The 26,500-nt window shown below is 37.7% G+C and overlaps 2 protein-coding genes across 5 annotated transcripts in view; both read left to right on the top strand.

Moving 5' to 3' along the window:
- LOC124384638 (eukaryotic translation initiation factor 4 gamma 3-like) overlaps positions 1-26,500 on the top strand; it is a 1,295,064-nt gene that overhangs the window by 839,776 nt on the left and 428,788 nt on the right. Inside the window, exons 4-7 of one of the 2 annotated variants that reach the window (XM_046847667.1) lie at positions 6,217-6,331; positions 6,432-6,604; positions 6,869-6,994; positions 7,089-7,188. In XM_046847667.1, coding sequence (XP_046703623.1) covers positions 6,275-6,331; positions 6,432-6,604; positions 6,869-6,994; positions 7,089-7,173 — 441 coding nt within the window. In that variant the 5' untranslated portion in view covers positions 6,217-6,274 and the 3' untranslated portion in view covers positions 7,174-7,188. Of the gene's footprint in view, positions 1-6,216; positions 6,332-6,431; positions 6,605-6,868; positions 6,995-7,088; positions 7,189-26,500 lie in introns of those variants that run through there. The other variant, XM_046847666.1, reaches the window with a different exon arrangement.
- On the top strand, positions 8,415-17,521 carry LOC124384646 (putative protein TPRXL). 3 transcript variants are annotated; one of them, XM_046847680.1, is made up of 4 exons: positions 8,415-8,475; positions 14,601-14,640; positions 14,785-15,393; positions 17,079-17,521. In XM_046847680.1, the coding sequence occupies exons 3-4, from the start codon at positions 15,366-15,368 to the stop codon at positions 17,432-17,434; spliced, it is 384 nt and encodes a 127-aa protein (XP_046703636.1). In that variant the 5' UTR covers positions 8,415-8,475; positions 14,601-14,640; positions 14,785-15,365; the 3' UTR covers positions 17,435-17,521. The 3 variants fall into 3 exon arrangements, 2 of the variants coding, with proteins under 2 accessions (XP_046703636.1, XP_046703635.1); XR_006925436.1 differs by adding an exon at positions 14,133-14,220 and having other exon boundaries at positions 8,431-8,475; positions 14,601-15,393; positions 17,079-17,233; XM_046847679.1 differs by lacking the exon at positions 8,415-8,475 and having other exon boundaries at positions 14,309-14,640; positions 14,785-14,842.

Here is a 26,500-nt window from a genome sequence, read left to right as displayed (position 1 = left end):
ATGACAAGGAATTCCACAACAGATAAAACATGCCACGGCTGCAAGGATTATTAAAATTGTAGTCCCAGTCTGACCCTATTCTACTCTATTTATTAGTATATTATGTTCATTATACTTGGAGTAAACAGGTTACATGAGTTTGATTAAAATATGGGATAAATAGGTTAAATTAAGCTACTTCATTGTATCTAATAGATTCTATACTAATTATTAGGTACATTTGTTGGATTAATATAAAAAGTTAAACTATAAAAGCTAAGATTAGCTAGCCGGCTAGTTACCCATGCTAATGTCGCTAAATAATGACTTTGTACTTTTACTTTGTACTTCTACTAAATAATCTACAATATTCTGCCATAATTATTTAGACGACTTACCAGGTACCTGTATGAAGAAATGTTCAATAGAAGAGAAGTTGTATTTTTTTTAGTTGCTGCTAATCGCTGCTGCTTCTTGCTGCTGTTTGTTTGTTTGGTGGTTGTCAATTTTAGTGTCTCTTTACTTACAATTGGTAAATTCACAAATGAGAAACAAAAGCACGCTTTGAATTATATAGACGTGTCACACTGTGACATCACACCTAGATGCCCCGCCCTCTGCCGGTGACATCATCATGTCACTCACTTTATTTCTCTCTCTATTTCTCTCTATCTCTCTCTCTCTCACACACACACACACACACACACACACACACTGCACAAGTACAGATTACAGAGGGAAGATTACACACAAACCGGATGAAGCTGACTGAGGTGAACCCCTGAAACTAACCCAGGAACAGAGTAGGAACATTCTGATCACCTGCTGGTTTCTTTTGAGAGACTGCTGAAAGGAAATTTCTTGGACTATCTATGGATTCAGACTCGGTCGACCTCATTGTTTTGAATAGAAGTGACCGAACTGAACTCTTGAACCGAGTCACTTGAACTGAATCTAAAGAGTCGAAATCATCAAACCGAATCTTTTCTAACTGAATTGACCAAACTGAATGGACTGAATTATTAAAATGAATCTATTAAATAGTTCTTTCTGATGTTTTCTACTAACTGCAGTTGTTAAAAGTTATACTTGAACTATGATGTTATGAGGCTGCATTGGAACTAAACTTTATAGTATTGTGTGCATCAGATGAACCCATGAAGAACTCATGTATTGTAAACTGATTTAATCTCTGTGTTATTGTGATTTAATATTTAAACTGATGCTGTGAATACTGTTCAATAACTGTTTATTTTATTACTTTAACTTCTGTTCATTTAAAATTGGGTTTAAACAAAACCTTTATTTTATTATCATTTACTTTTGTGTCATTTTTCCAACATTTTATCATGTGAAATTTAATTCTTAGTTAAATTTAAATGATGTACAATAATAATTTTATAATATAAACAAAACACACTTTATTTAAGATATTTATTCATTTTGAAGTAATAAAAATATTCAGTTACAATAATCACTGATATTTTGTACTTTATTATATGTAGGACATGTCCAGCTTGATCTCCTCTTTTCTTTCTCTGGTTTTCTTTCTCTAGTGCTGAAGTCATATTGCTGAACAGCTGTACAGCTTCCTCCAGTCACTCTCGGGTTTCCATCCTCATTTCTCTTCCTCACCTAAGAATCTTTGTTTCCTCAGAGATTTTCTGCGACTCTTTGGGCTTGTAGAGGTTCAGCTTTCTGTTTCTGCTGTTTCTCAAAGTCAGAACTCAAAGTGCCCTCAGCTGAGCTACATGTTTCTCCAATTGCTCTTGGTTTCTCAGAATGATCTTTTGATGATATATTTTATGGAGAGCAAAATATTTTAAGTTATTTAAAGTTAAATTTTTATTTATTCTGGAATAATTTTCATGTCTGTTTTTATTAATATTTATGTTCAAAAAACATTGTTTTAGTGTGTTCAATAAATGTTTATCCTGTTCGCCCGCAACCTAAAGTGGGCTTTAAGTTTTGGCCCCCTGTGCAATTGAGTTTGACACCCTCATATAGATAAATATCATTAATTATTAATAATAACATAATTAAAGGTAATTGAGCAAATCTTTTATCTCAGAAGTGTGTATCAAACTGGTAGCCCTTCACATTAGTCGGTACCAAGAAGTAGCTCTCGGTGTCAAAAAGGTTTGTGACCCCTGATTTATAATCTTGTTACTTTTGTCCCCACATGAACATATACATTTTTATATTTAGTCATTGTGATTTCACCCTTTTACATCGTATCTCTGTTGGTTTCTTTTATTCAGCTCCATCTCACAGACGTTCTGGGACAGCTCTTAGGGCGTTCTCCTCCGACAGTATCGTCAATTTCAGCTCTTCTTCCTCACCACTGAGATTGCTCCATTTATTAAACATCTCTACTCCAGCTGTTCCAGAGAACCCTGTCTGCCTCCTCACTTCGTGAAGAATACTTTTACACGTGATATGAGCACACAGACAGAGGAGTTTCCAGGTAGTCTAGCGTTCGGTAAGGCAGCTGAAGCGCTGCATTATGGGATCTGTAGTTTGTGTTATCAGCGCTTCATTTTGCCGAGACATTAATATCAATAATAATAGCTCTTTATAAAATCATCTCGCAGGCGGATTTGACACTGAGTTTGACACCCCTGATCTATGTGAAGACACTGATCATGTTAATGATTTCTCACAATAATTATCAACAATGATTTAACAAGGTGGGATACAGCTATTTTTAGAAAAGGCACCCGGGCGACTCATGTGGTCCTTGCGGCGAACTGGTGCACCACGTTGGTGACCCCTGATGTAGAATATAACACCGGGTTAGCTTCTAGCTTCTAGCTCCTCAGGCATGGAGTTTCTGGAGGTGTTGCTATCGCAGTAGATCGACCTTCAAACCAGAAAGACACAGACCTGAATAAGCGGAGACACGCCCACAGTGCGTCTTCTTCGTGTTTACAGTGGTTCATCCTTCAATTCTACAATGCGTCGCTGCTGTAAACAGGTCAGACTGTAGTCTACAGAGAAACAGTCTATGAGACATGAACTCCTGCAGTCTCTCTGTAGGGGTTATGTAGCTTTATGTGAACAGTGAGGAGACTTTCATTAAGCTCATGCCTTCGCCTACAGACTTCTTAAAGAAGGTGAGATTATATTCACATTTCATTATAAATCTACTAAAAATGATTCAGACAATGATACAAAGAAATGTGTCTTGTTCTTTCCAAAATGTGTCTTGTTCTTGGTTTTGTATTTATTTCTATACAGTGTATTTTAAGTCTGTGGTATTGTTTTGTTAAATTTGCAGACTTTCCTGAAGCCCATAAATTAATAATGGTCATAGTGACATTGGTAACATTGCATTAATGTAATAATATCTGATAGCCATTAGAGGCACTCTCGTGCTGCATGTGGGTGTGTTTACAGTGTGCAGAGTAAACGAGTAAAAAACGCTGTGCAGTCATGTCTCCGGTTCTTTCTGCGCATGCTCCGAACTTAATGGTATAATATGTGTTTTATAGCATAATGATGCAAACATAACAGTATTTACATTCATCACATTACTGTGCTGGAAAACAATACAAATTAAATAAAAGAAGAAAAATGTAGAAGAAGAAAAGCGGGACAAAGACAGAGGTAATGCGATGTAATGAATAGTGATGATCATTTAAATAAACTAAGTTTAGTAAAAGTTTGTAAACAAACTTTATATTGGTCCAGTTTTTAAAGTCTATTCTAAAAGTTATAAATAGTGTAATAATGTCTGGGTTTCAGAGATCCGTGATTTAGTAACATTTAAATTTTTTTTGTCACATGATACGTTTTAACAACATTTGACTCTATAGTTGTGTAGAATTTGGGTATTTGTGGTATTTGTAATTCGAAGTGGTTAATTCGATAATGTTTGTTTATAACTTGGCTTATTGAAAAAAAGCAACATTTGATGTAAAATTCCTTTAAAAGTGTAGTACAGTGTAATTCATCGTGATACCGCTAGAGGAGCTAAAGTTTAGTAGAACATTACTGCCACCTACTGGACATCGAACACTTTTTAAAATGAAGTGGAAGATTAAACAGTACTGTATGATAAAGAAGTGTTTAAATAAAGACTTTTATGTGCAGGAAGACCAGATGTAATTATTCTTACTGTTTGTGTTTCATTTAGAATGTGACCCAGACAGCACCTATATTTTATATTCGATCAGATATCAATGTTTGTTTGTTTTTAAAGAAAAAAATAATAAATGCTTTTATTTCACCACACACTCATTAACAAGACAATGTAGTTATGAACAAATTTTCTTTACAAAACACAGGAAGCTGAAAGCAGCTGAGATGTAAATATCAGAGAGAACATTAAATATGATGACAAATGTAGTGACAGACATTTTCATGTTGTTCTAATCAACAGTATTGGGTGACCTACGTTCCTGTGGTGGTGAACATGACTGCGAGTTCTCCAGAAGACCAAATGCTGGTAATGTACAGTTCAAACACACACTGTTTTTCACACAGAATAAACTAAAGCCCATCACGTCCTCATCACCTAAACACACTGTTCATTTAGATTTTACTTACGGCAGCCAAACGGCTCATTTTGTAAACCCCTTGATCACTTACTCTGTCTTTAAGGGAACTAAACGAAGAGGAATGAATGAAAAGTGGTATCCAATCTGTGATATTATTGGGGACCTGATTATGGTTCAGAACGATCTATAAAACATAACTGACTACTAAAATCAGATTGTCAAAATGTCCATATAGAGGAGTATGAGCGCAACTGGCAACCGCTCTAAAAGGACACGGCTCTGATTTGATTAAACAGAGTGAAGGTTATTCATGAAGTATATCAGAATTGTACAAATCAATTAAACTACTTACTCTATGAATTCTATTTAAACAAAATCATTACTGAGTTTGGACCAAAATGATATCTGTATGCTAATGTGTGCTAATCAGGAAATACGTTCTACCTACCTTTACTAGCCTGACTTTAAAATCTCTGATCATGTGCTATTTATTTCCCATTAAGATCGTTGTCTGAGATCCTAACCAGGACAACAAGGACATCATGGAGGAGATCATATCAGAAGCTGGCAGGAGTCGGAAGCCCACTCTGCCAGTGGGAAATGTCTTTTCCGTCCCTATGCCTCTGCAGGTAACAGTCACACACGCATTCATAGAGGAAGCAGATTCTTCTGGCTAATAGCTCACCAGTCTTCCTCCTTATATTTACCTGTATTACCATTTCCTTTTCCACTATTTTTACTCATGTGTGCAATCTGTTCTTCCTAATTCTGATTATCCTCACACTTTCCACCTCAAATCCCATCAACTGGACCAAGTGGTGGAAAATGAGCGTGGTGACCGCTCGTACCTCGGAAAACTCGTATATTAATGCACTCGTAGGTCAAAGTACCACTGTAGCTGTGAAAGGAAGACAGTGAACAATGACTTACTTGGTCAGATACTGTTTAGATACAAGCCGTTGTAGTGTGTTGAGTCTGGTTGAAGGGAGAGCTCGCTAACTCCAGTTACAACAAAAATCATATAAGCACAGACAGGTTTCCAAAACTCCTGCTTTTTTATTTTTGTTTGCAACAGCGTTATGGGTTAGTCAAAGACACTTAGAAATGAGCATCAGAAAATAAAAAGGACATAATCCTCGGTCTCCACACACGCAGTAATACCAGAAGTATGCAGTGCCGGTCTTTTCCCAAAATACCGCTCTGCTCCTAATAGAAGCGCAACATATTTTACCCCGTTACACCGTGTGTAACATGTCTTTCATTAAAGCCTGTGTAAAGTACATTAGTGTAGACACCTGCAGCTTATAGACAGGTGCGGCTTATTTATGTTCAAAATAAAAATATTTGTAAAATTCAGGCTTATATAAGGGTGCGCTTTATAGTCCGGAAATTACGGTACACTTTTTCTACCAGGTTTATAAGAAGCGTTCTTATTTGAACTGAATTGTGTTTGTGTGTAGTTACCAGCAGATGATAAGATTTATTTGGGACAGAATTTCGGGGGACGACGGCTGAACTGGAAGAACGGCTGCGATGGAGAAACTAGCGCTAGAGCCACATCCGAGCATCAGGTGAGTCTGTAGTGAATGTAGTCTGTGTTCTTTTCAGCTCTCTCCTGTGTTCATGTTGTGAAAAATTCAAAGCAGGTTGTGATTGTAGGTGTTGTTCTTGAAACTTAATTCAGTTTAATGCATGAGCATTTTAGTCATGACACATCATGTCTCTTGTGTTTCAGTAAAACTCGACGCAGTGCCAGACTCGACTACAAACAAGCTGCGCTATCAGAGGAGGAAATGGAGAAACGCTCTAAATCCATTATTGAGGAGTTTCTACACATAAATGATTACAAAGTAATGATCTCATGCAGTGTCTTATGATCACATTTAGTTGAATACACATCGGTTATTATCTTGTTACTGCATCACATAATCGTGGTGGGTTCGTGTGCAGGAGGTCTCGCATTGCGTGGAGGAACTGGACCAGGGCGAGATGCTGGACGTTTTTGTTCGGGTGGGTGTGGAGACCACGCTGGAGCGAAACCAGATCACACGTGACCACGTGGGTCATCTGTTCCATCAGCTGCTGCAGGCTGGGATCCTCTCCACATCTCAGTTTTTTAAAGGGTGAGTGACATTCCTGCACCACACAGCTCCGTCTCCCACTGGCACCAGAGACACTACTGTCTGCGTCATGAGATGTCCACAGCTTGATGACATATTTACACCCAATGGGGTTATTGTTAGCATTATTATGAATACGCTTGCTTTTACATTTGGTCATTTTCAGAGAATTTTATAAGAGAATCAGAATCCTTTAATAAGACTTTTGTCTGTGTTTTTTTTTTGCTCTCTTTTCCCCCATTTTCTTACCTATCCCTGTTTACACAGGTTCTCAGAAACCCTCGAGATAGCAGATGATATGGCGATTGACATTCCTTATGTATGGCAGTACATAGCGGAGCTCGTTAATCCTGTGCTTCGGGAAGGAGGAATCTCTTTGAGAGAATTATTAATGTATTTACAGTTACATTTGAGACTTTACATATACATTTTTTGCTGGAAAGGAAGTTGGTGTTTGTTTTAATTGTTGATTTCTTGTAAATTCCAGTGAATTTAGCAAACCACTACTTCCTGTGGCAAGAGCCGCATATTATTTGCAGAAATATTGCAGCTTCTCTGCAAACAAATGGTGAGCTGTGAGATCTTCTATAGAACATGACTGAAAAAAGGAAAGTGTTTTGTCATACTAGTTGAAAAAGGTTCTTTTTTGTTCAAGTCATTGCTGTGTTTTCTTCACTTTAGAGCCAAAAGGAAGTGGAGGCCTTATGGAGGACTCTAAACTGAGCTGTGCTGATTTTCTTCCTGAAACCGTGGATGGGAGTTTCATTTGTTAGTATAAGAACATTACAAATGGCAGCTCGTCTGATCAGAAAAGAGAAAAGTGTTTGTGTTTGTGGTGTAAAAGCAGTGTGTTGGTTGGTAGACTTGATGCAGTTTTATTTCTAAACCAGCACAAATGCTGCCTTTAAGAAGAACATCTTCAGAGGGTTTTTCTCGTCCTGGTATCATAAGTGTAGATAAACATAGGTTGTGTTTAATTGACAGCCCTGATGAAGTCTGATGACCTGAAGAGGGTGGAGCTGAGACTTCAGACAGCAGAAGGACTTCTGAGGAGGAACATCAGCACCACACGAGAGGTTAGAGGTCACCTAACCTGTAATTAATCCTGGAGGAATTAAGTGTGATTAGAGAGATAGCCATTTAAATGCAAGTGTGTGTGTGTGTGTGTGTACTGAAAAATGTATTCAATTTGTTTGTTGTGTGAATTGCCAATTTATTATTTATTTTCATATTGTATTTATGTATTTATTTGTAAATGTATTTACTGTAAACTCTTATTAAAGATAAAGTAAGTGCAGATTGTTGTTATTTATTTATCTTTTTAGGTGGCAGCAGGATGGGAGCAGGTCATGATGTGGATGAAACCATAGACGGAAAGCCATACTGTGATTCTTGGAGATTCCATCGCCTGCATGTCCGAGCTACCGGAGCTAAAGGTAAAGTGCACACTCGCTGTTTTTCTGGTGCTCGTGTTCTCGATGTCGCTGCACAGGTACCCGCGATCCTGAACGAGAATTTCGGAGCGGTTGTTCTTCATGTCGGAACGAACTACACCCGGCTGAGGCAAACAGAGATCTTAAAGAGATTTCAGGATCCTGGTGGAGACGGTACGCAGCACATCACCCACAACGAGGATCATAGTGTCAGGACCTCTTCCCACTTACCAGCGAGGGGCTGAGAAGTTTAGTAGACTCTTTGCACTAAATGAATGGTTACAGTCATGGTGTCGAGAGCACAAACTTCTCTTTATTAATAACTGGAACTGTTTCTGGGAGCGTCCGAGGTTCTTCCGCCCTGATGGCCTGCACCCCAGCAGAGTTGGAGCAGCAGTGCTATCAGATAACATCTCTAGGATACTTCACAACATCTGACTGGTAAGACATCAGGAAATTTACGACTATGAGAACATTTATACAACAACCCAAATAGTTACAAGTTCACACACAGCCCAGTTTATAGAAACCGTATCTATTCCTCATGTAGTAAAACCAAGAATTAAATACACAAGATCCAGAAATAATCTTATTGCAGTTAAAACTGAAAAATGCAAGATAAGCAAACACCAAAAAGTTCTAAAGTTTGGTCTTTTAAACATTAGATCACTTGCACTGATTATTTTTTATTGATTGTAAATGAGATGGGGCCTATAACCTGACTAAAACTCTTCAAAGATATTGTTCTCTTGTAAGTGGGAACAGAACTGGGCAGTGACAATCTTTTCTAAAATCTTAGACATAAATGGGAGATTTAAAATGGGTCTGTAATTTGATAGCGTGTTTGGATCCAAATTAGGTTTCATGATGAGGGGCTTAATAACTGCTAACTTGAGGGATTTATGGACGTGGCCTAAAGATTTAGCTTTAGGTCACGTCCATAAGATTGTTCCAGAGTTTAGCTCCTAAACTCTGAAATGACAATGACACTGTCTTCCTGACAGTGTTCGGGGCTCAGACACACTCTCCCAGTTTAAGTGCAGATTAAAAACTTATCTTTTTAGCACGCCTACACATAACACACATCACATCATAACCTTGTGCTCCAGAACATCTGATCACATGCACATTATCAACTTGTGCTGTTAATATCATGAACAGCAGCTACGCTAATTCTCTCCATTGCTTCTCTTTCTCTCCCCATCCTGAGGTTTGGCCATAACCATAAAGAATGTAGAAGACTGCAGAAAGAACATCACTTATAATCTTATACTCCAGTGCTCATGTTAGTTCTCACTCTTCAGTGTTCTATATTGTTGAAAGATTTATGATCAAACTCTTGATGTACCCAAATGAGGATGGGTTCCCCTTTTGAGTCTGGTTCCTCTCAAGGTTTCTTCCTCATAACATCTAAGGAGTTTTTCCTTGCCACAGTCGCCACGGCTGCTCATCAGGGATAAATACACATCATTCACCTTCACTGTTGATTTCTGTTAAGCTGCTTTGAGACAATGTCTGTTGTGAAAAGTGCTATAGAAATACACTTCACTTGACCTAAAGTTGATCAGTCACACCATGAAGTTATGGGAAAGAGTAGTGAAAGCCAGACTGAGAGAAGAGGTGACCATTTGTGAGATATGTGAGGTACCACAGATGCAATATTTGCTTTGAGAATGTTGATGGAGAAGTATAGAAGGTCAGAAGCAATTACATTGTGAGTTTGTGGATTGTAGAGGACAGAGTAGTTTGGAGACTGTTATGTTAGTTGTATTGTTATTACTGACACATTCAGGGGTGTAGACATCATTTCAAAATTTAGAGGAACAGAAGAGTCAAATGTAATAATAATAAAAAAAAATGTGTTATAATTGACAGGTTTTATTTTCTCTTACTCCTTTTAGACTGGGCCTTGAAAACGTGAACACAGGAATTTACATTGTTAAATGTAAATGTCCCCCAAATCCCCCAGGTATTCTACACCAGATCTTTTATGTCGATGAACCCTATTATCTCGAGCACAAGGGGGGAAAAATTTGCCACTTAACGTCGTTTATCTCGATCCGCATGACCAACGTTGGCTTTTGCCACGTCGCCATCTCACTACCGTATTTTCGCGTATATAAGATGCTTCTTATAGAAAGTTTTACATCCCCTCACCCAGGGTGCGTCTCATATCTGAAAATACAGTAGTGAGACGGCACTGTGCAGCCGCAGAACTCACGGAAGTGGCGGAGAAATCAAGCCTTACAGATGCTACTGGTGTAGGACACTTTTCAGAGCTGTGTGTCAGAGTGATATGACTCGAGAATTTAATGTTGACACTGGTTAGCTTTTTGTAAAACGAACTACACCCGGCTGAGGCAAACAGAGATCTTAAAGAGATTTCAGGATCCTGGTGGAGGCAGTGCAGCACATCACCCACAACGAGGATCATAGTGTCAGGACCTCTTCCCACTTACCAGCGAGGGGCTGAGAAGTTTAGTAGACTCTTTGCACTAAATGAATGGTTACAGTCATGGTGTCGAGAGCACAAACTTCTCTTTATTAATAACTGGAACTGTTTCTGGGAGCGTCCGAGGTTCTTCCGCCTGATGGCCTGCACCCCAGCAGAGTTGGAGCAGCAGTGCTATCAGATAACATCTCTAGGATACTTCACAACATCTGACTGGTAAGACATCAGGAAATTTACGACTATGAGAACATTTATACAACAACCAAATAGTTACAAGTTCACACACAGCCCAGTTTATAGAAACCGTATCTATTCCTCATGTAGTAAAACCAAGAATTAAATACACAAGATCCAGAAATAATCTTATTGCAGTTAAAACTGAAAAATGCAAGATAAGCAAACACCAAAAGTTCTAAAGTTTGTTTTTAAACATCAGATCACTTGCACTGATTATTTTTTATTGATTGTAAATGAGATGGGGCCTATAACCTGACCAAAACTCTTCAAAGATATTGTTCTCTTGTAAGTGGGAACAGAACTGGGCAGTGACAATCTTTTCTAAAATCTTAGACATAAATGGGAGATTTAAAATGGGTCTGTAATTTGATAGCGTGTTTGGATCCAAATTAGGTTTCATGATGAGGGGCTTAATAACTGCTAACTTGAGGATTTATGGACGTGGCCTAAAGATTTAGCTTTAGGTCACGTCCATAAGATTGTTCCAGAGTTTAGCTTCTAAACTCTGAAATAGTCTTCCTGACAGTGTTCGGGGCTCAGACACACTCTCCCAGTTTAAGTGCAGATTAAAAACTTATCTTTTTAGCACGCCTACACATAACACACATCACATCATAACCTTGTGCTCCAGAACATCTGATCACATGCACATTATCAACTTGTGCTGTTAATATCATGAACAGCAGCTACGCTAATTTCTCTCCATTGCTTCTCTTTCTCTCCCCATCCTGAGGTTTGGCCATAACCATAAAGAATGTAGAAGACTGCAGAAAGAACATCACTTATAATCTTATACTCCAGTGCTCATGTTAGTTCTCACTCTCCAGTGTTCTATATTGTTGAAAGATTTATGATCAAACTCTTGATGTACCCAGATGAGGATGGGTTCCCCTTTTGAGTCTGGTTCCTCTCAAGGTTTCTTCCTCATAACATCTAAGGGAGTTTTTCCTTGCCACAGTCACCACGGCTGCTCATCAGGGATAAATACACATCATTCACCTTCACTGTTGATTTCTGTTAAGCTGCTTTGAGACAATGTCTGTTGTGAAAAGTGCTATAGAAATACACTTCACTTGACTTAAAGTTGATCAGTCACACCATGAAGTTATGGGAAAGAGTAGTGGAAGCCAGGCTGAGAGAAGAGGTGACCATCTGTGAGATATGTGAGGTACCACAGATGCAATATTTGCTTTGAGAATGTTGATGGAGAAGTATAGAGAAGGTCAGAAGCAATTACATTGTGAGTTTGTGGATTGTAGAGGACAGAGTAGTTTGGAGACTGTTATGTTAGTTGTATTGTTATTACTGACACATTCAGGGGTGTAGACATCATTTCAAAATTTAGAGGAACAGAAGAGTCAAATGTAATAATAATAAAAAAAAATGTGTTATAATTGACAGGTTTTATTTTCTCTTACTCCTTTTAGACTGGGCCTTGAAAACGTGAACACAGGAATTTACATTGTTAAATGTAAATGTCCCCCAAATCCCCCAGGTATTCTACACCAGATCTTTTATGTCGATGAACCCTATTATCTCGAGCACAAGGGGGGAAAAATTTGCCACTTAACGTCGTTTATCTCGATCCGCATGACCAACGTTGGCTTTTGCCACGTCGCCATCTCACTACCGTATTTTCGCGTATATAAGATGCTTCTTATAGAAAGTTTTACATCCCCCTCACCCAGGGTGCGTCTCATATCTGAAAATACAGTAGTGAGACGGCACTGTGCAGCCGCAGAACTCACGGAAGTGGCGGAGAAATCAAGTCTTACAGATGCTACTGGTGTAGGACACTTTTCAGAGCTGTGTGTCAGAGTGATATGACTCGAGAATTTAATGTTGACACTGGTTAGCTTTTTGTAAAAACGAACTACACCCCGCCCGTTTTTTGTGATTTTGTGAGCGATCTTTGTGTTTGCAATGTTGGAGAATATAATAAAGGTTTGTATGGAGAATGGATGGTGGTTTGTATTGTATACTGGTAAATCTCTGCTGTTAGTTGGTGCACATATGCCTTTTGTTGTTAGCAAACATGTATGTACATTTTTATAGCATGCCTTCATCAAACAAATTGCGGCAACGCTGTTGTGTAAAAAACCTCCAAAAACACGTGCATGCACATTCTCATTTAATAACTCACATCATGTACATAAAGAAATTTCAAGCACGTTAATATATTGCCGCCATATTGATTTTCGTTTGTCTCGATGCCGGCGACATAACCGGGTTCCACTGTAATATTAATATGAGGTGAGGTCCAGGTACCAGTGTGACACTAAAACAGGTAGAAGTAATAAGTACTTTTTACTGAAGTACATGTCAGAGCCAAGACTTCTTTACTTTCACTTGAGTAAAAAAGTATAATCAGTACTTCAACTTTTACCCGAGTATTTTAAAACATGAGTATCTGCACTTCTACTTAAGTAAAGGATGTGTGTACTTTTGCCACCTCTGATTTGATAGAAATGTATCATGCAGTAATAATGTGCTTGTACTGTCTTACACACTGAAAGCAGAAACATTCAAACTATACACACCTTTAAGTGCCAGAAGCTGGTTTTCAATACCAGAGTTCCTTTAAAAAAGGAAAAGAAACGTTCAGATAGAAGACGATGTTCTTGATTTTGGTTGCAGACATTTAAATAGATTCAATGTGACCAAATCACATGACATGATCGATAATACATTGGGGGTTTCACAACAGACATTGTCTCAAAGCAGCGTTACAGAAATCAACAGTTAAGGTGAATTGTGTGTGTTTATCCCTGATGAGCAGCCGTGGTGACTGTGGCAAGGAAAAACTCCCTTAGATGTTATGAGGAAGAAACCTTAAGAGGAACCAGACTCAAAAGGGGAACCTCATCCTCATTTGGGTACATCAAGAGTTTGATCATAAATCTTTCAACAATACAGAACACTGGAGAGTGAGAACTAACATGAGCACTGGAGTATAAGAAGAGCTGCTGTTCATGATATTAACAGCACAAGTTGATAATGTGCATGTGATGAGATGTTCTGGAGCACAAGGTTATGATGTGAGACATATGTTATGTGTAAGCTTTGCTAAATAGATACGTTTTTAATCTACACTTAAACTGGGAGAGTGTGTCTGAGCCCCGAACACTGTCAGGAAGACTATTCCAGAGTTTAGGAGCTAAATGTGAGGATGCTCTACCGCCTTTAGTGGACTTTGCTGTTCTAGGAACTACTAGAAGCCCAGAGTTTTGAGATCTCAGGGAGCGTGATGGATTGTAGCGTGTTAAAAGACTGGAGAGATACATGGGAAGGATACAGAAGGATAATCAGTAAAAATAAAGAATAAACAGTAAAAAAAAAAATTACTTGTGTCTGTGTTCCGCATCTTCAAACTTTTTGAGACTACAGTCAGTTTCTTTTATATTTTAAGAAAATTACCCAAAAGAGCTCACCTGGAAGCATCAGTGGAATTCATGCTGAAGATGCTGAACCAGCTGGACATTGACATTTTTTTAATGGTAAATGTTTATTTGACATAATTTGCAGCACAATCTTCCAATACAAATTAATTAATCATTTAAGCAATTTTCTGTATCATTTCTTATGAATGAACTGTTAGATTTTATGAGATGAAGGGGGGATGATAATTGGCCAAACATATCGGACAAATGAAATCAGCAACATATATTGATCATCCTGTATCAGTCGACCTCTAGGTGTGAGTTCAAATGATATGCTCAGTTGTATGTTTGAGTTTATTGTAGTCTTTTTGATCATCTGAAGCAGAAGGCGAAAGTGATTCACGGTCTCTTGGAGCTCTTGAATGTCCTCCAGTAGCTTCTGGTATCTCATCAGATGATCTCTCTTATGCTCTGCTCTATCCTTCTTCTCCTCACAGTGATTAAGAGAATCCTGGAGTTCTCTGATGGTCAGAAGCGGTAAGTTGTTCCTCTCATTCATGTCTAGTTGGTCCTTCTTGCTTTTCTCCTCCCATTTATTTCTCTCAAATTCCAAACTGGCCTCGAGCTGAGCAACACGTTCCTGCAGTTGCTTTTGTTCTGTCTCTCTCTCACGTTCTACAGATTTCTCCTGTTCCTCGTGGAGTTTCAGGGAAGACTGGAGCTCGGTGATGTTCTGGAGGTGTGTGTCGTTTCTATGATTTATGTTCTGTTCACGCTGCTTTGCTCCATAGCTAAAGTAGCCTCCAGAGTTTGCACCTTCTGTACCAGAATGGCTTTCTCTTCTGTTATCTTCTCTATTATCAGATTAAGAAATGCATCCCAATCTGTAACTCCTTTCTGCATGTGTTCCAGCTTCTCCTCCTCTTCCTTAATCTGTTTATATGTCTTCTGTCTCCTGCGTTTTTCTCTAAATCTTCTAAAGAGCTCCATTTTAGTGTCTCTTTCCTTACAATGAGTAAATTCACGAATGAAAAACAAAAGCATGATCTGACTTATAAACGCGTGTCATACTGTGATGTCACACCCCGACGCCCACACGCTCGGTCGAGCTGAAACGGCGAACCGACTCTCCTGAACCTCATTGTTTTGAATAGAAGTGACCGAACCGAACTCTTTTGAACCGAGTTACTTGAACTGAATCTAAGGAGTCGAATTTACCATAATGAATATTTTTGTACTGCCGGGAAAGACCCTCTGCCGGGATGAAACAAACTGTAGACACCTGGAATGGTGAGTTTCCGAGCTTTATGGATTTTATTCTCTTTAAAACACAGAGTTTATCATTTATTATAATTATTATTATTATTAATCATCGGTACCGGAGTGAAGAGGGGAAAAGCGATGTTCCTCATTTTGTGTTTACTCCTGATCATTAGCATAAAGATCACAGACTTGCAGGAAAAAGTGGATACATTTGTCTAAAATAAATAAAGAATGATAATAAAGAGTGAAAATATTTCCATAAATGTTGCAGTGAGCAGAAATGGACCTTTCGGCTAATGGTGTAGGAGACATCATCATTAGCCTCATGCTAGCCGGGTTTGCTAGCGCTGCTTTTGTGTTTATTAGTTTATTATAAACGTCTACTTTTTGACTAAAAGATGAATAAAACTATATTTAAGTTAATAAGATAACATAAGTTACATTCGTACATAAGTTTACTTATAGTTCACTAAAAATCTGATATTAAGACTGAGGAAGAAAACTATTAAAGCTAATAATAGCTAGCTGGTTAGTTAGCCTAGCTAATGTTGCTAAATAATTGTATTTCGCTTTTTAATGTTGTTTCTGTATTTTTATCTACATTTATACAGTGAATGAACACTCTAGGAAATAATAAAGATGTAAAAACAGGTATAAATGTGGTGGTGAAATGTGTCCTGGTGTATGACTGAGATGTTCCTCTGTGTGCTTCAGTAACTGCTGTTAAACTGAGAGGAAAGAAAAATGGCTTCAGTTCAGCAGAAATGAACTGATAAACAGTGTTAAAAACACATCTTTTTAGCAAAGCCTACACATAACACACATCGCATATCATAACCTTGTGCTTCCAGAACATCTGATCACATGCACATTATCAACTTGTGCTGTTAATATCATGAACAGCAGCTACGCTAATTCCTCTCCACTGCTTCTCTTTCTCTCCCCATCCCGAGACACCCTGAGGTTTGGCCAGCTCCAGTCACGTCCCACCTCGTGATGATTACGGACCTTGAAGAAGTAGATGCCGAACTCGCAAACATCCCGAACCATCTAGAGACGTACCAGTGCCATTTGGATCCCGCTACATGTGTGGAGTTTTGACATTGGACCTCCTGGAGTGTTTAAAGGCTCTGGCATGGAGAAGCTGATGCTGGATCTGTGATGATCACAAATGCTGAGCTCATAAAACTAGGAGCTACTAACCATAAGACTAAGACTGCATAAGACTGTAGAAAGAACATTACTTATAATCTTATACTCCAGTACTCATGTTAGTTCTCCCTCTCCAGTGTTCTGTATTGTTGAAAAATTAATGATCAAACTCGTGATGTCACCCAGATGAGGATGGGTTCCCCTTTTGAGTCTGGTTCCTCTCAAGGTTTCTTTCTCATTACATCTAAGGGAGTTTTTCCTTGCCACAGTCGCCACGGCTGCTCATCAGGGATAAATACACACCATTCACCTTCACTGTTGATATGTGTAAAGCTGCTTTGAGACAATGTCTGTTGTGAAAAGCACTATACAAATAAACTTCACTTGACTTGTTAAGAAAAGACAAAGTGTTTAAATATTTACTCAAATATAAATTGTGATAACTTGTTAAAATGTTTTTATTGGTTTAATAGAGGATTTATTCAGGTTTAAACACGAAAGTAATATTGATTATAGATTCCTTTTATGAGACGGGTCTCACTGTGTGTTTGTCTCTTCAGACACAGGAAGATGGAGACAGGACACGGCATCAGTCTCCTCCAAGCAGCTCGTCCCCTGTGAGAACTCGGTCTCCTCTAAGCAGCTCGTCCCCTGTGAGGACTCAGTCTCCTCCAAGCCATTTGTCCCCTGTGAGGACTCAGTTTCTTCCAAGCAGCTCGTCCCCTGTGAGGACTCGGTCTCCTCCAAGCAGCTCGTCTCCTGTGAGGACTCAGTCTCCTCCAAGCAGCTCGTCCTCTGTGAGGACTCAGTCTCCTCCAAAAAAAAAAGTCTCATCTCACTCTTTCCTGTTCAGTATCTCACCTCAGGACTGGGGATATCAAAGATTCCTGTAGATGATGTGTTGTGTATACAGTAGAACATCAGCTGTAGGAGAACCAGGGAATAATTGACTAAACAAGGATTTGAATATCAAGATTTAGCAGAAAGGAGGAAGTTGTTTTTGCTGATAACTGATCAAATGTTACACTAGGGCACTTTGTATTTGTGGAAGTGGTGTTACGAATCTCACGTGTAAACATTTGAATTGTTTTTATGCCTCGTTAGTCTTAAAACTAACATTTATAGAACTGACTAATAGAAAGTGTTTTTTTCATGGATCACCTCAAATCAGTGTTACATTCATTGTGTGTGTATAATGATGGCATGTCAGCTATAAGGGTAATGAAGGAAAAGTCAAATCCAAATGAAGTTTGTCACTTTTTTGTTTCTTGTCATTATTTGTTGTCCTCCCCATGTGCTGCTGTACACAGGTGAACAGAGACGTCCATTCACACCAAGCTTTTTACAGAAATCACCAAATCTTGATTTTAATACTGCTGAGATGATTTTATAGGAGTTTATTTTCTTATTTTAATACCGATATAAAAATCCCATACATATTATGGTGTAGTCGTGGACCAGTTGAGAAAACACTAAGTGCTTGTAAAAAGACTGGCGGCAGATCAAAATCAATCACATCTTTCATTAATGTTTTTTCTTTTTTAAATACATTTTTGGACCTGATTGTATTCAATAAAAATATGTATTACAGTTAATTTACCTTGTGATTAATTTACCAGATTATTTTATTCTTATGATAATTTCTTGCTTACAAACGTTTTAATAAGTAGATGATTATAATTGAAGGATGAACAGAGACTATAAATACTACCATGTGTTTAAGACAAAATCTGTTTGTGTTCAGAGAAGGTAAGTATAATGAATAATCTAAGGGAAATAAAATAAAGTCTGTTAAAAGTGCAGTGTTGTCAGGAAACAGAAGGAAGCGAGGCCAGGTAGCATGAATAAATGATTTCTTTTCTAATAGCTCATAACACACATCTGACACGCGCTAATCACGTGTTCTCTCATTCTCTATTTTCAATGCACTTCTACTCCCCCTAATGGTCACTTTAAGTATAACACAACAACAGGTCACCACATGCAGTACAAATTAATTACACCTCAAATTAAACCCCACAATTTTTTATCAAAATCACATTCCAAACTGCAAACACGTGATTTCTATTAAATTATATAATTCTAAATATTTTAATACCCTACTGTGTCTAAACACAGGAGCGCTATAGTAACTTATGTAAGGTTTACAATCACACACCACTTCGCTTGTCTTAACACCACCCGTTTTCAGCTTCCGCGTCTGCATTTGAATCATTGAAGCCCCGCCTCTTTTGTGACGTCGGTATCTCTGATAGCGCCCTGGACTCGCTTTTATTGTCATGACAACTTTGTTGTGCTGCAGTTCAACACAAACATTTACTGACCACAGCAATAAAGCGCAAACAAACAGCTGAAATGTTTTTAATAGTTTTTAGTGATAAGCGTCAATGTTTTGAACAATCCGCTCTCCAAGACGCCAAAAAAGATTTTTCAGCCAGAAAGAGCGACTTTCAGAAGAAAGAAGGAGAAATAATGACAGATAATAAGACGGGTAACAGCTACAGCTGCTTCTCCTGCTGTCAACTTTATTCAACTTTATTGTCATTGTACAGAGAACAAGTACAGAGACAATGAAATATAGTTATCATTTAGTTCCTAAAACCACATTAAATATCAATCTGTCATGCAGGAAATATAAAATGATTTTGTACTGACTGAGTAATGCAGCACTTATAAAATATTTGTACTACAACATTGTGTGTGTTTAAGACTGGTGCAGTTTTGCATGACTCTGTTCTGTTCACTGTTTTAACTAGAAGTTTATAATGATTTCTGTTTAACTTAAAGTTTGTTTTTATTTTGTAGATAAATTTAACGTTGCCAAGTGCAGAGATAAAAAGGCAACATCAGAAGGCCAATGAATGCCTACATGGTTTGGGCGAGGAAACAGCGCCCATCTTTTCCAAGGCCAATCCAAATAGCAGCTCTGCAGAGATCAGCATGCAGCTTGGGATCGCGTGGAACAAACTGAGTGAAGAACAGAAGAAACCCTACTACACTGAATCATGGAGGCTTAAACAGGAACACGAACAGTTGTTTCCTGGTAGGTGAACTTTCTTTATAGACAAATGGCAAAATAACAAAACAAACGCATCAATTCTGACACTTTTATTGTTTTTATGTTGCTTCTTACTCTTTAAATTCTTCTTTTCTATCATGTAGATTGGGTTTATAAACCGCTTCCAAAGAAGGGAAGGAGAAAAGGCAGTTTGCAGAGTAGTGACTCACAGAGGAGACCTGATCATCAACCAAACCACCACATAGTCATGAACATGCCAGAAGAAGTACCAGTCCATGACCTCGTGCCTGAAGTTAGTGATCAGTTCCCCGGCCTTAGCCACCAAGAACTGCTGTCTCCTAAAGACATCTGCTTTGATCCTCCTCTTTTCCCTTCTGTTTCTGAGTCGACTTTCTGCCAGACCAAGTGAGTTAGTAAACTGCATTGGAACAGTTTCAGAAGAATGACATGCAAATGAAGTTTTACTCTGCATCTTAAATAATCACCATAATCGCCACTCATTTACTTTAATATGCAGCTAAAATTGTGCACTTCTGTTTACAGCACCTGCTATGGGTCTGACTGTACAAGCAGTGAGGTTCAGCTCGAGGACGAGGAGGAAATCACTTTGCTCAACAACGACATCTTTTCCATGTTAAATGAGGAATATGGCTTTTTTAACCAGTCTGGAGACCAGAATCATACTGAAGACCCCCACAACAGCACAGAGATCCTGGATTCTGTACCAGTGTTTGATATCGACAGCTTCGAGGATCTGTTGAAGAAACTTGAAGAGATGGAAAATGATTCAGGAATAAAGGAAGATGGTGAAATACGAACATTTCATGTACTTTAGTGTGCATGTTGTTTCACCATCTTCATTTTATATTAAATTTTATTTTAAACAACTTTTATATAAGGAAATAAAGATTTTGTATGACAATCATGTCTAATGTCTCTTCATCACAGAGAAAATTCAATCACTTCATTTTCTTTCTTGAAATCCACTTTAGTAAAGTCAGTGATGTTTGATGTCCTTAAAGAAAAGGAATTTGACAGAAACTGACGTTGAGGTATTTTCTTGCAGCTTTAGTGCTTTGTTTAAATTAAATGTGGGCAGAACCTGATTCACTTAAACATCTGTACTTGATAATTGAGCACATGGATTAGCACAAGAAATTCAGTGAGCATAAGTAAAATGATCATGTCGTCTCAGCTTCATCCAGAAAACCTGGAAGTTTAACAAGAAAAAGCTGTTGGTTTTATTGACATGTACACACACATTAAGACACTTTTAAGGACTCATTAGAACAATGTTTAGTGTATGAGAGAGAAAATGTCAATAAGAATTTGATTGAACGCACACACAGATGAAAATTTTTGCCTGTAGCGCCTCCTTGTTGTGGGTTATAGATTCATACTGGGACTTCAGGACACTGTGAGCCTCTCGTTCTTGCTCACGCTCCTAAAACACAGCCATGAGGAAGAGGATGAAGGATTTAGTCATTAAGGGTTTAGTCATTAATGTTCACATCCACAATGAGGCTCTACTAATATTACCTTCACCACCAGCTTGTGTGTTTAAACCTGAATAAATCCACTATTAAACCATTAAAAACATTTTAACAAGTTATCACAATTTATATTTGAGTAAATATTTGAACACTTTTCCTAACACTGTTTATCAGTTCATTTCTGCTGAACTGAAGCCATTTTTCTTTCCTCTCAGTTTAACAGCAGTTACTGAAGCACACAGAGGAACAACTCAGTCATACACTAGGACACATTTCACTACCACATTTATACCTGTTTTTACATCTTTATTATTTCCTATAGTGTCCATTTACTGTGTAAATGTAGATCAAAATACAGAAAAGGACTATAAAAGATAAATACAATTATTTAGCAAAATTAGCTAACTAGCCAGCTAGCTATTATTAGCTTCAATAGTTTTCCTTCTCAGTCTAAATATCAGATTTGTAGTGAACTATAAGTAAACTCTTGGTATCTATAAGTTTATTGGTCTCCTACACCATTAGCTGAAAGGTCCATTTCTGCTCACTGCAACATTTATGGAAATAAATGATAGATGATGATAAATATGATAAATATGTAAACATATGTACAGTGGATAAATATAAAGGCAGTAACAGTGCAGAGATGTGTGGACATCATTAAGAAGTACAGGATGGATCTAAGTCTATGGCATTGAAGAGTAATGTGCAGAAGTGAAGATTACAAGATTATGGCATTTAAGAATTATCAAGCTAAATAACCAGTCTATAATTTTTGTCAAATTTATTTACTTTTTCCTGCAAGTCTGTGATCTTTATGCTAATGATCAGGAGTAAACACAAAATGAGGAACATCGCTTTTCCCCTCTTCACTCCGGTACCGATGGTCCTGATCACCTTTCCGCCTGTTTGGGGATTTTATGGGTGACTTGTTTCTCAATAATAATAATTATAATAATAATAAATGATAAACTCTGTGTTTTAAAGAGAATAAAATCCATAAAGCTCAGAAACTCACCGTTCCAGGGGTCGTACAGTTCACTTCATCCCGACAGAGGGTCTTCATCCTCCACCTGGAACACGGCGTCTCTCGGAGCTACAGGAGGAAAATCCAAGCGATGCTGAGGAAAGAAAAGTCCAAACAAATAAAATCAAATAAATAATATAAATATTTCATATAATAAAATTATTATATGTATATCTTTTCAGCTGATACACACTGTGTGGTCAAAAGTATTTGGACACTTGTCTTTTCCAGCCAGATGTGATTCATAAATTCACCTAAAATGCACTTAAATGCACCATACAGCCAATTAACATGCAAACTGTTGAAACACTTCATATAAACAGAATGTAGAATCACTGAAAGCATTTTAAATGGGATTTAAATACCTGCTACAGAGGAAGCAGGAGCTTTTCTGTAGCTATTATTGCTTTAATGTTCATGCCACAGGACCAAATATCAGTTTATTTTATCTTTCCATAATGAGCTGGAATAAATCATAAATGCTGTGGTGACCCCCGTGTGTAATGCTGCATGATGGCACTGCTGGAGGATTACACCAGTGGAAGATTAAGGAGAAAAAGAGTCTCCAGGGACCATGATGATTTCTTGGTCCATTATGATGACTGGATAATAAGCTGATTTAGATTCCTACAGCTGTGCTCCTGGATCTATGTGCTGAATTGGGTCCAGTACTACAGAGGGCAACAGGTTGTTTTTAGTGGGAAATGTCTTGATTCATAATATGATGTATATATATATATATATATATATATATATATATATATATATATATATATATATATATATATATATATATAAAATATGATATGATGTACATGTTCCAGACTGTGTTGTAGACTACAACAGGTTCATACAAATTATTCAGTCATGTAAATTCAGCTTGATTATATTTCATATATGATGAAACTCAAAACATCAGTGCTTATGCTCCACAAGTTGGTTGTGAGATGGAGGAGAAGGAAAAATTCTGGAGTGAGTTATATGGAGTAGTAGAAGGTGTTCCTAGGAATGAAAGATTGGTGATTGGGGCAGATTTAATGGGCATGTAGGTGAAGAGAACAGTGGTGATGAGGAGGTGATGGGTAGGTATGGCTTTAACCTCTCAGTCGTCGGAGTTGCGCCAGCGCAACTGATATCCCATTGTTCTCAGGTGTTAATGTTTAGCAATAGATCCCACTACATGCCCTGAGAGATGGTGGTGCCCAGGAACCTGAATGACTCCACTGCTGCCATAGTGCTGTTCATTATGGTGAGTTGGGGGAGAGCAGGGGGTTTCTCCTAAAATCCACAATCATCTCCACTGTTTTAAGCGTGTTAGGCTCCAGGTTTTTATGACTGCACCATGTCTTTCAGGTCTTCCTTCACTGAAGGTCTTTCTTCACTGAAAACTGATTCTACAGCTATTTAGAGTAGCTCCTCTTAGCCACTCTATTAGGATCAATGATGAGGATTAATCTTCCTCATATTAATAAATTAATCATGTACTACACAATTTGAAATTAACTTGAAATCCTGTCAACCGAGATCAGAAAGCTGAGGGTACATTGGGAACAAGTCTCCCAAAGCTGGAAAGTTGCAATCTGGAAACATATGCAGGTGCAGGTGATTGTGTGGATCCATAGGGTAGTGGTCATCACATCTGCTTTACACACAGAAGGTTCTTCTGCGACCCCCAGTGGACTTGCTGGACTTTAGAATGTAATACTTTATTGCACTGAGGTGCTTTAGTACCTAAAGGTCTACATTTAAACATTTATTATTTTAGAATGATTAATTTTTATTATTATTATATGCAGATTTACATATTTATGAAACCCAAAGAGATAAAATTATTACATTTCCAATAATTGGTTTGATTAAACAATGTTATTTGAGTGTTATACAATCAACACATCCTCGTCAAAGCAAGGAACATTCATAAACCCCCAAAAACTATAATAATGATGATAATAATAATAATAATAATAATAATAATAATAATAATAATAATAATAATAATAATAACTGCAGTTGGTTGTCAGATGTCAGTCTCACACTGCCCTCTAGTGGTGTTTTGTTGTCTAGTTATATGTGATGATCTTTTACAAAGCAAGATATTTTTCTTGATAATATTAAACTGTCTAAAACTTAAACTGTTTACTGTTTAACATACAGGGGGTTCATGTTAAATTTTTAAGCTAAATGTTTGTGATATAATTAAATGAAACAGAAGTTAAATGAAGCTGATTAAAATTAATGTAATTTTGTGTTTTTTGAGAGACTGCTGAAAGGAAATTTCAGGAACTATCTATGGATTCAGACTCGGTCGAGCTGAAACGGTGAAGCGACTCTCCTGAACCCCATTGTTTTAGAAGTGATTGAACTGAACTCTCTTGAACCGAGTCACTTGAACTGAATCTAAGGAGTCAAAATCACCAAACCGAATCATTTTGAACTGAATTGACCAAACTGAATGGACTGAATTATTAAAATGAATCTATTAAATAGTTATTTCTGATGTTTTTCTACTAACTGCAGTTGTCAAAAGTTATACTTGAACTATGATGTTATGAGGCTGCATTGGAACTAAACTTTATAGTATTGTGTGATCAGATGAACCCATGAAGAACTCATGTATTGTAAACTGATTTAATCTCTGTGTTATTGTGATTTAATATTAAACTGATGCTGTGAATACTGTTCAATAACTGTTTATTTTATTACTTTAACTTCTGTTCATGTAAAATTGGGTTTAAACAAAACCTTTATTTTATTATCATTTACTTTTGTCCCGTTTTCCCAACATTTTATCATGTGGATTTTAATTCTTAGTTAAATTTAAATGATGTACAATAATAATTTAATAATAGAAACAAAACAAACACTATATTTAAGATATTTATTTATTTTGAAGTAATAAAAAATATTCAGTTACAATAATCACTGATATGTTTGTACTTTATTATATGTAGGACATGTCCAGCTTGATCTCCTCTTTTTCTTTCTCTGGTTTTCTTTCTCTAGTGCTGAAGTCATATTGCTGAACAGCTGTACAGCTTCCTCCAGTCACTCTCGGGTTTCCATCCTCATTTCTCTTCCCTCACCTAAGAATCTTTGTTTCCTCAGAGATTTTCTGCGACTCTTTGGGTTTGTAGAGGTTCAGCTTTCTGTTTCTGCTGTTTATATATATATAAGTGCTTTTTCTAAGCATTTTTTATCAGTTATGTCGACTTTTTTTATGTCGCCGAACCCTAATATCTCGAGCACAAGGGGGGAAAAATTTGCCATTTAATGTCGGTTATCTCGGTGCAGCCGCAGAAGAACTCGTGGAAGTGGCGGAAAAATCAAGCCTTACAGCTGCTACAGGTGTTGTATTGTGAACTGGTGAATCTCTGCTGTTAGTTAGTGCTAGTGTTCGTAGTGTTAGTAGGGGCGCGGCGCGGCTTTGGGAAGAAAAGAGCAGCCGTTGAGAGAATGCTGGTGGGAAGGCACGTACCGGGATACACATGAGCGATAACAACGACCGCCGTGAACCAACATATACCAACAATAACGGACAGTGAGAGTGTGGAAGTTTAAATAGGAGCTGGTGATGATGATAAACGAGCACCATATGTGCGCGATTGAAGCGGGAGCTTCAGAGAAAGCGGCGAAAACACCTGACACGCTGAAGGGGCGAAGGGGCGTGGCAGGTGGATTCCTGACAGATAAACATGTACTGTATGTATTTTTATAACATGCCTTCATCAAACAAATCGCGGCAACGCTGTTGTGTAAAAACCCTTCAAAAACACGTGCATGCACATTCTCATTTATTAACGCACATCATGTACATAAAGAAATTTCAAGCACGTTAATATATTGCCGCCATTTTGATTTTCGTTTATCTCAATCATCGGTTACCTCGATGCTTTTTGGCGACCCCCTAGGACATCGACATAACCGGGTTCCACTGTATTAATAATTTAAATACTATCAAATAAAGAATATTAAATATTTCATATAATAAAAATCAAAAGTGATTTTTCAGAGTTGAATCCCAGTGGAAAAGCGACTGATCCGAAGCTGCTGCTTTTCAGCTGATACACACTGTGTGGTCAAAAGTATTTGGACACGTGTCTTTTCCAGACAGATGTGGTTCATAAATTCACCTAAAATGCTCTTTAATGCACCATACAGCCAATTAACATGCAAACTGTGAAACACTTCATATAAACAGAATGTAGAATCACTGAAAGCATTTTAAATGGGATTTAAATACCGCTACAGAGGAAGCAGGAGCTTTTCTGTAGCTATTATTGCTTTATGTTCATGGCACAGGACCAAATATCAGTTTATTTTATCTTTCCATAATGAGCTGGAATAAATCATTAATGCTGTGGTGCCAATGGAAGATTAAGAAGAGAAAATCTCCAGGGACCATGATGATTTCTTGGTCTGGATGATGACTGGCTAATAATCTGA

The sequence above is a fragment of the Silurus meridionalis genome, chromosome 4 (genome assembly GCF_014805685.1).
Source record: "Silurus meridionalis isolate SWU-2019-XX chromosome 4, ASM1480568v1, whole genome shotgun sequence".
Lineage (NCBI taxonomy): Eukaryota > Metazoa > Chordata > Actinopteri > Siluriformes > Siluridae > Silurus > Silurus meridionalis.
This window is presented reverse-complemented; position numbering and strand designations above follow the sequence as displayed.

Excerpts from the sequence above, each read along its gene's own strand:
- LOC124384646 (XM_046847679.1), top strand. The coding sequence starts at position 14,558 with ATGATCTCTCTTATGCTCTGCTCTATCCTTCTTCTCCTCACAGTGATT. Across the intron at positions 14,641-14,784 it reads TTCTCTGATGGTCAGAAGCG|ATTTCTCCTGTTCCTCGTGG; the intron begins GTAAGTTGTTCC and ends CACGTTCTACAG. Across the intron at positions 14,843-17,078 it reads AGCTCGGTGATGTTCTGGAG|ACACAGGAAGATGGAGACAG; the intron begins GTGTGTGTCGTT and ends TTGTCTCTTCAG.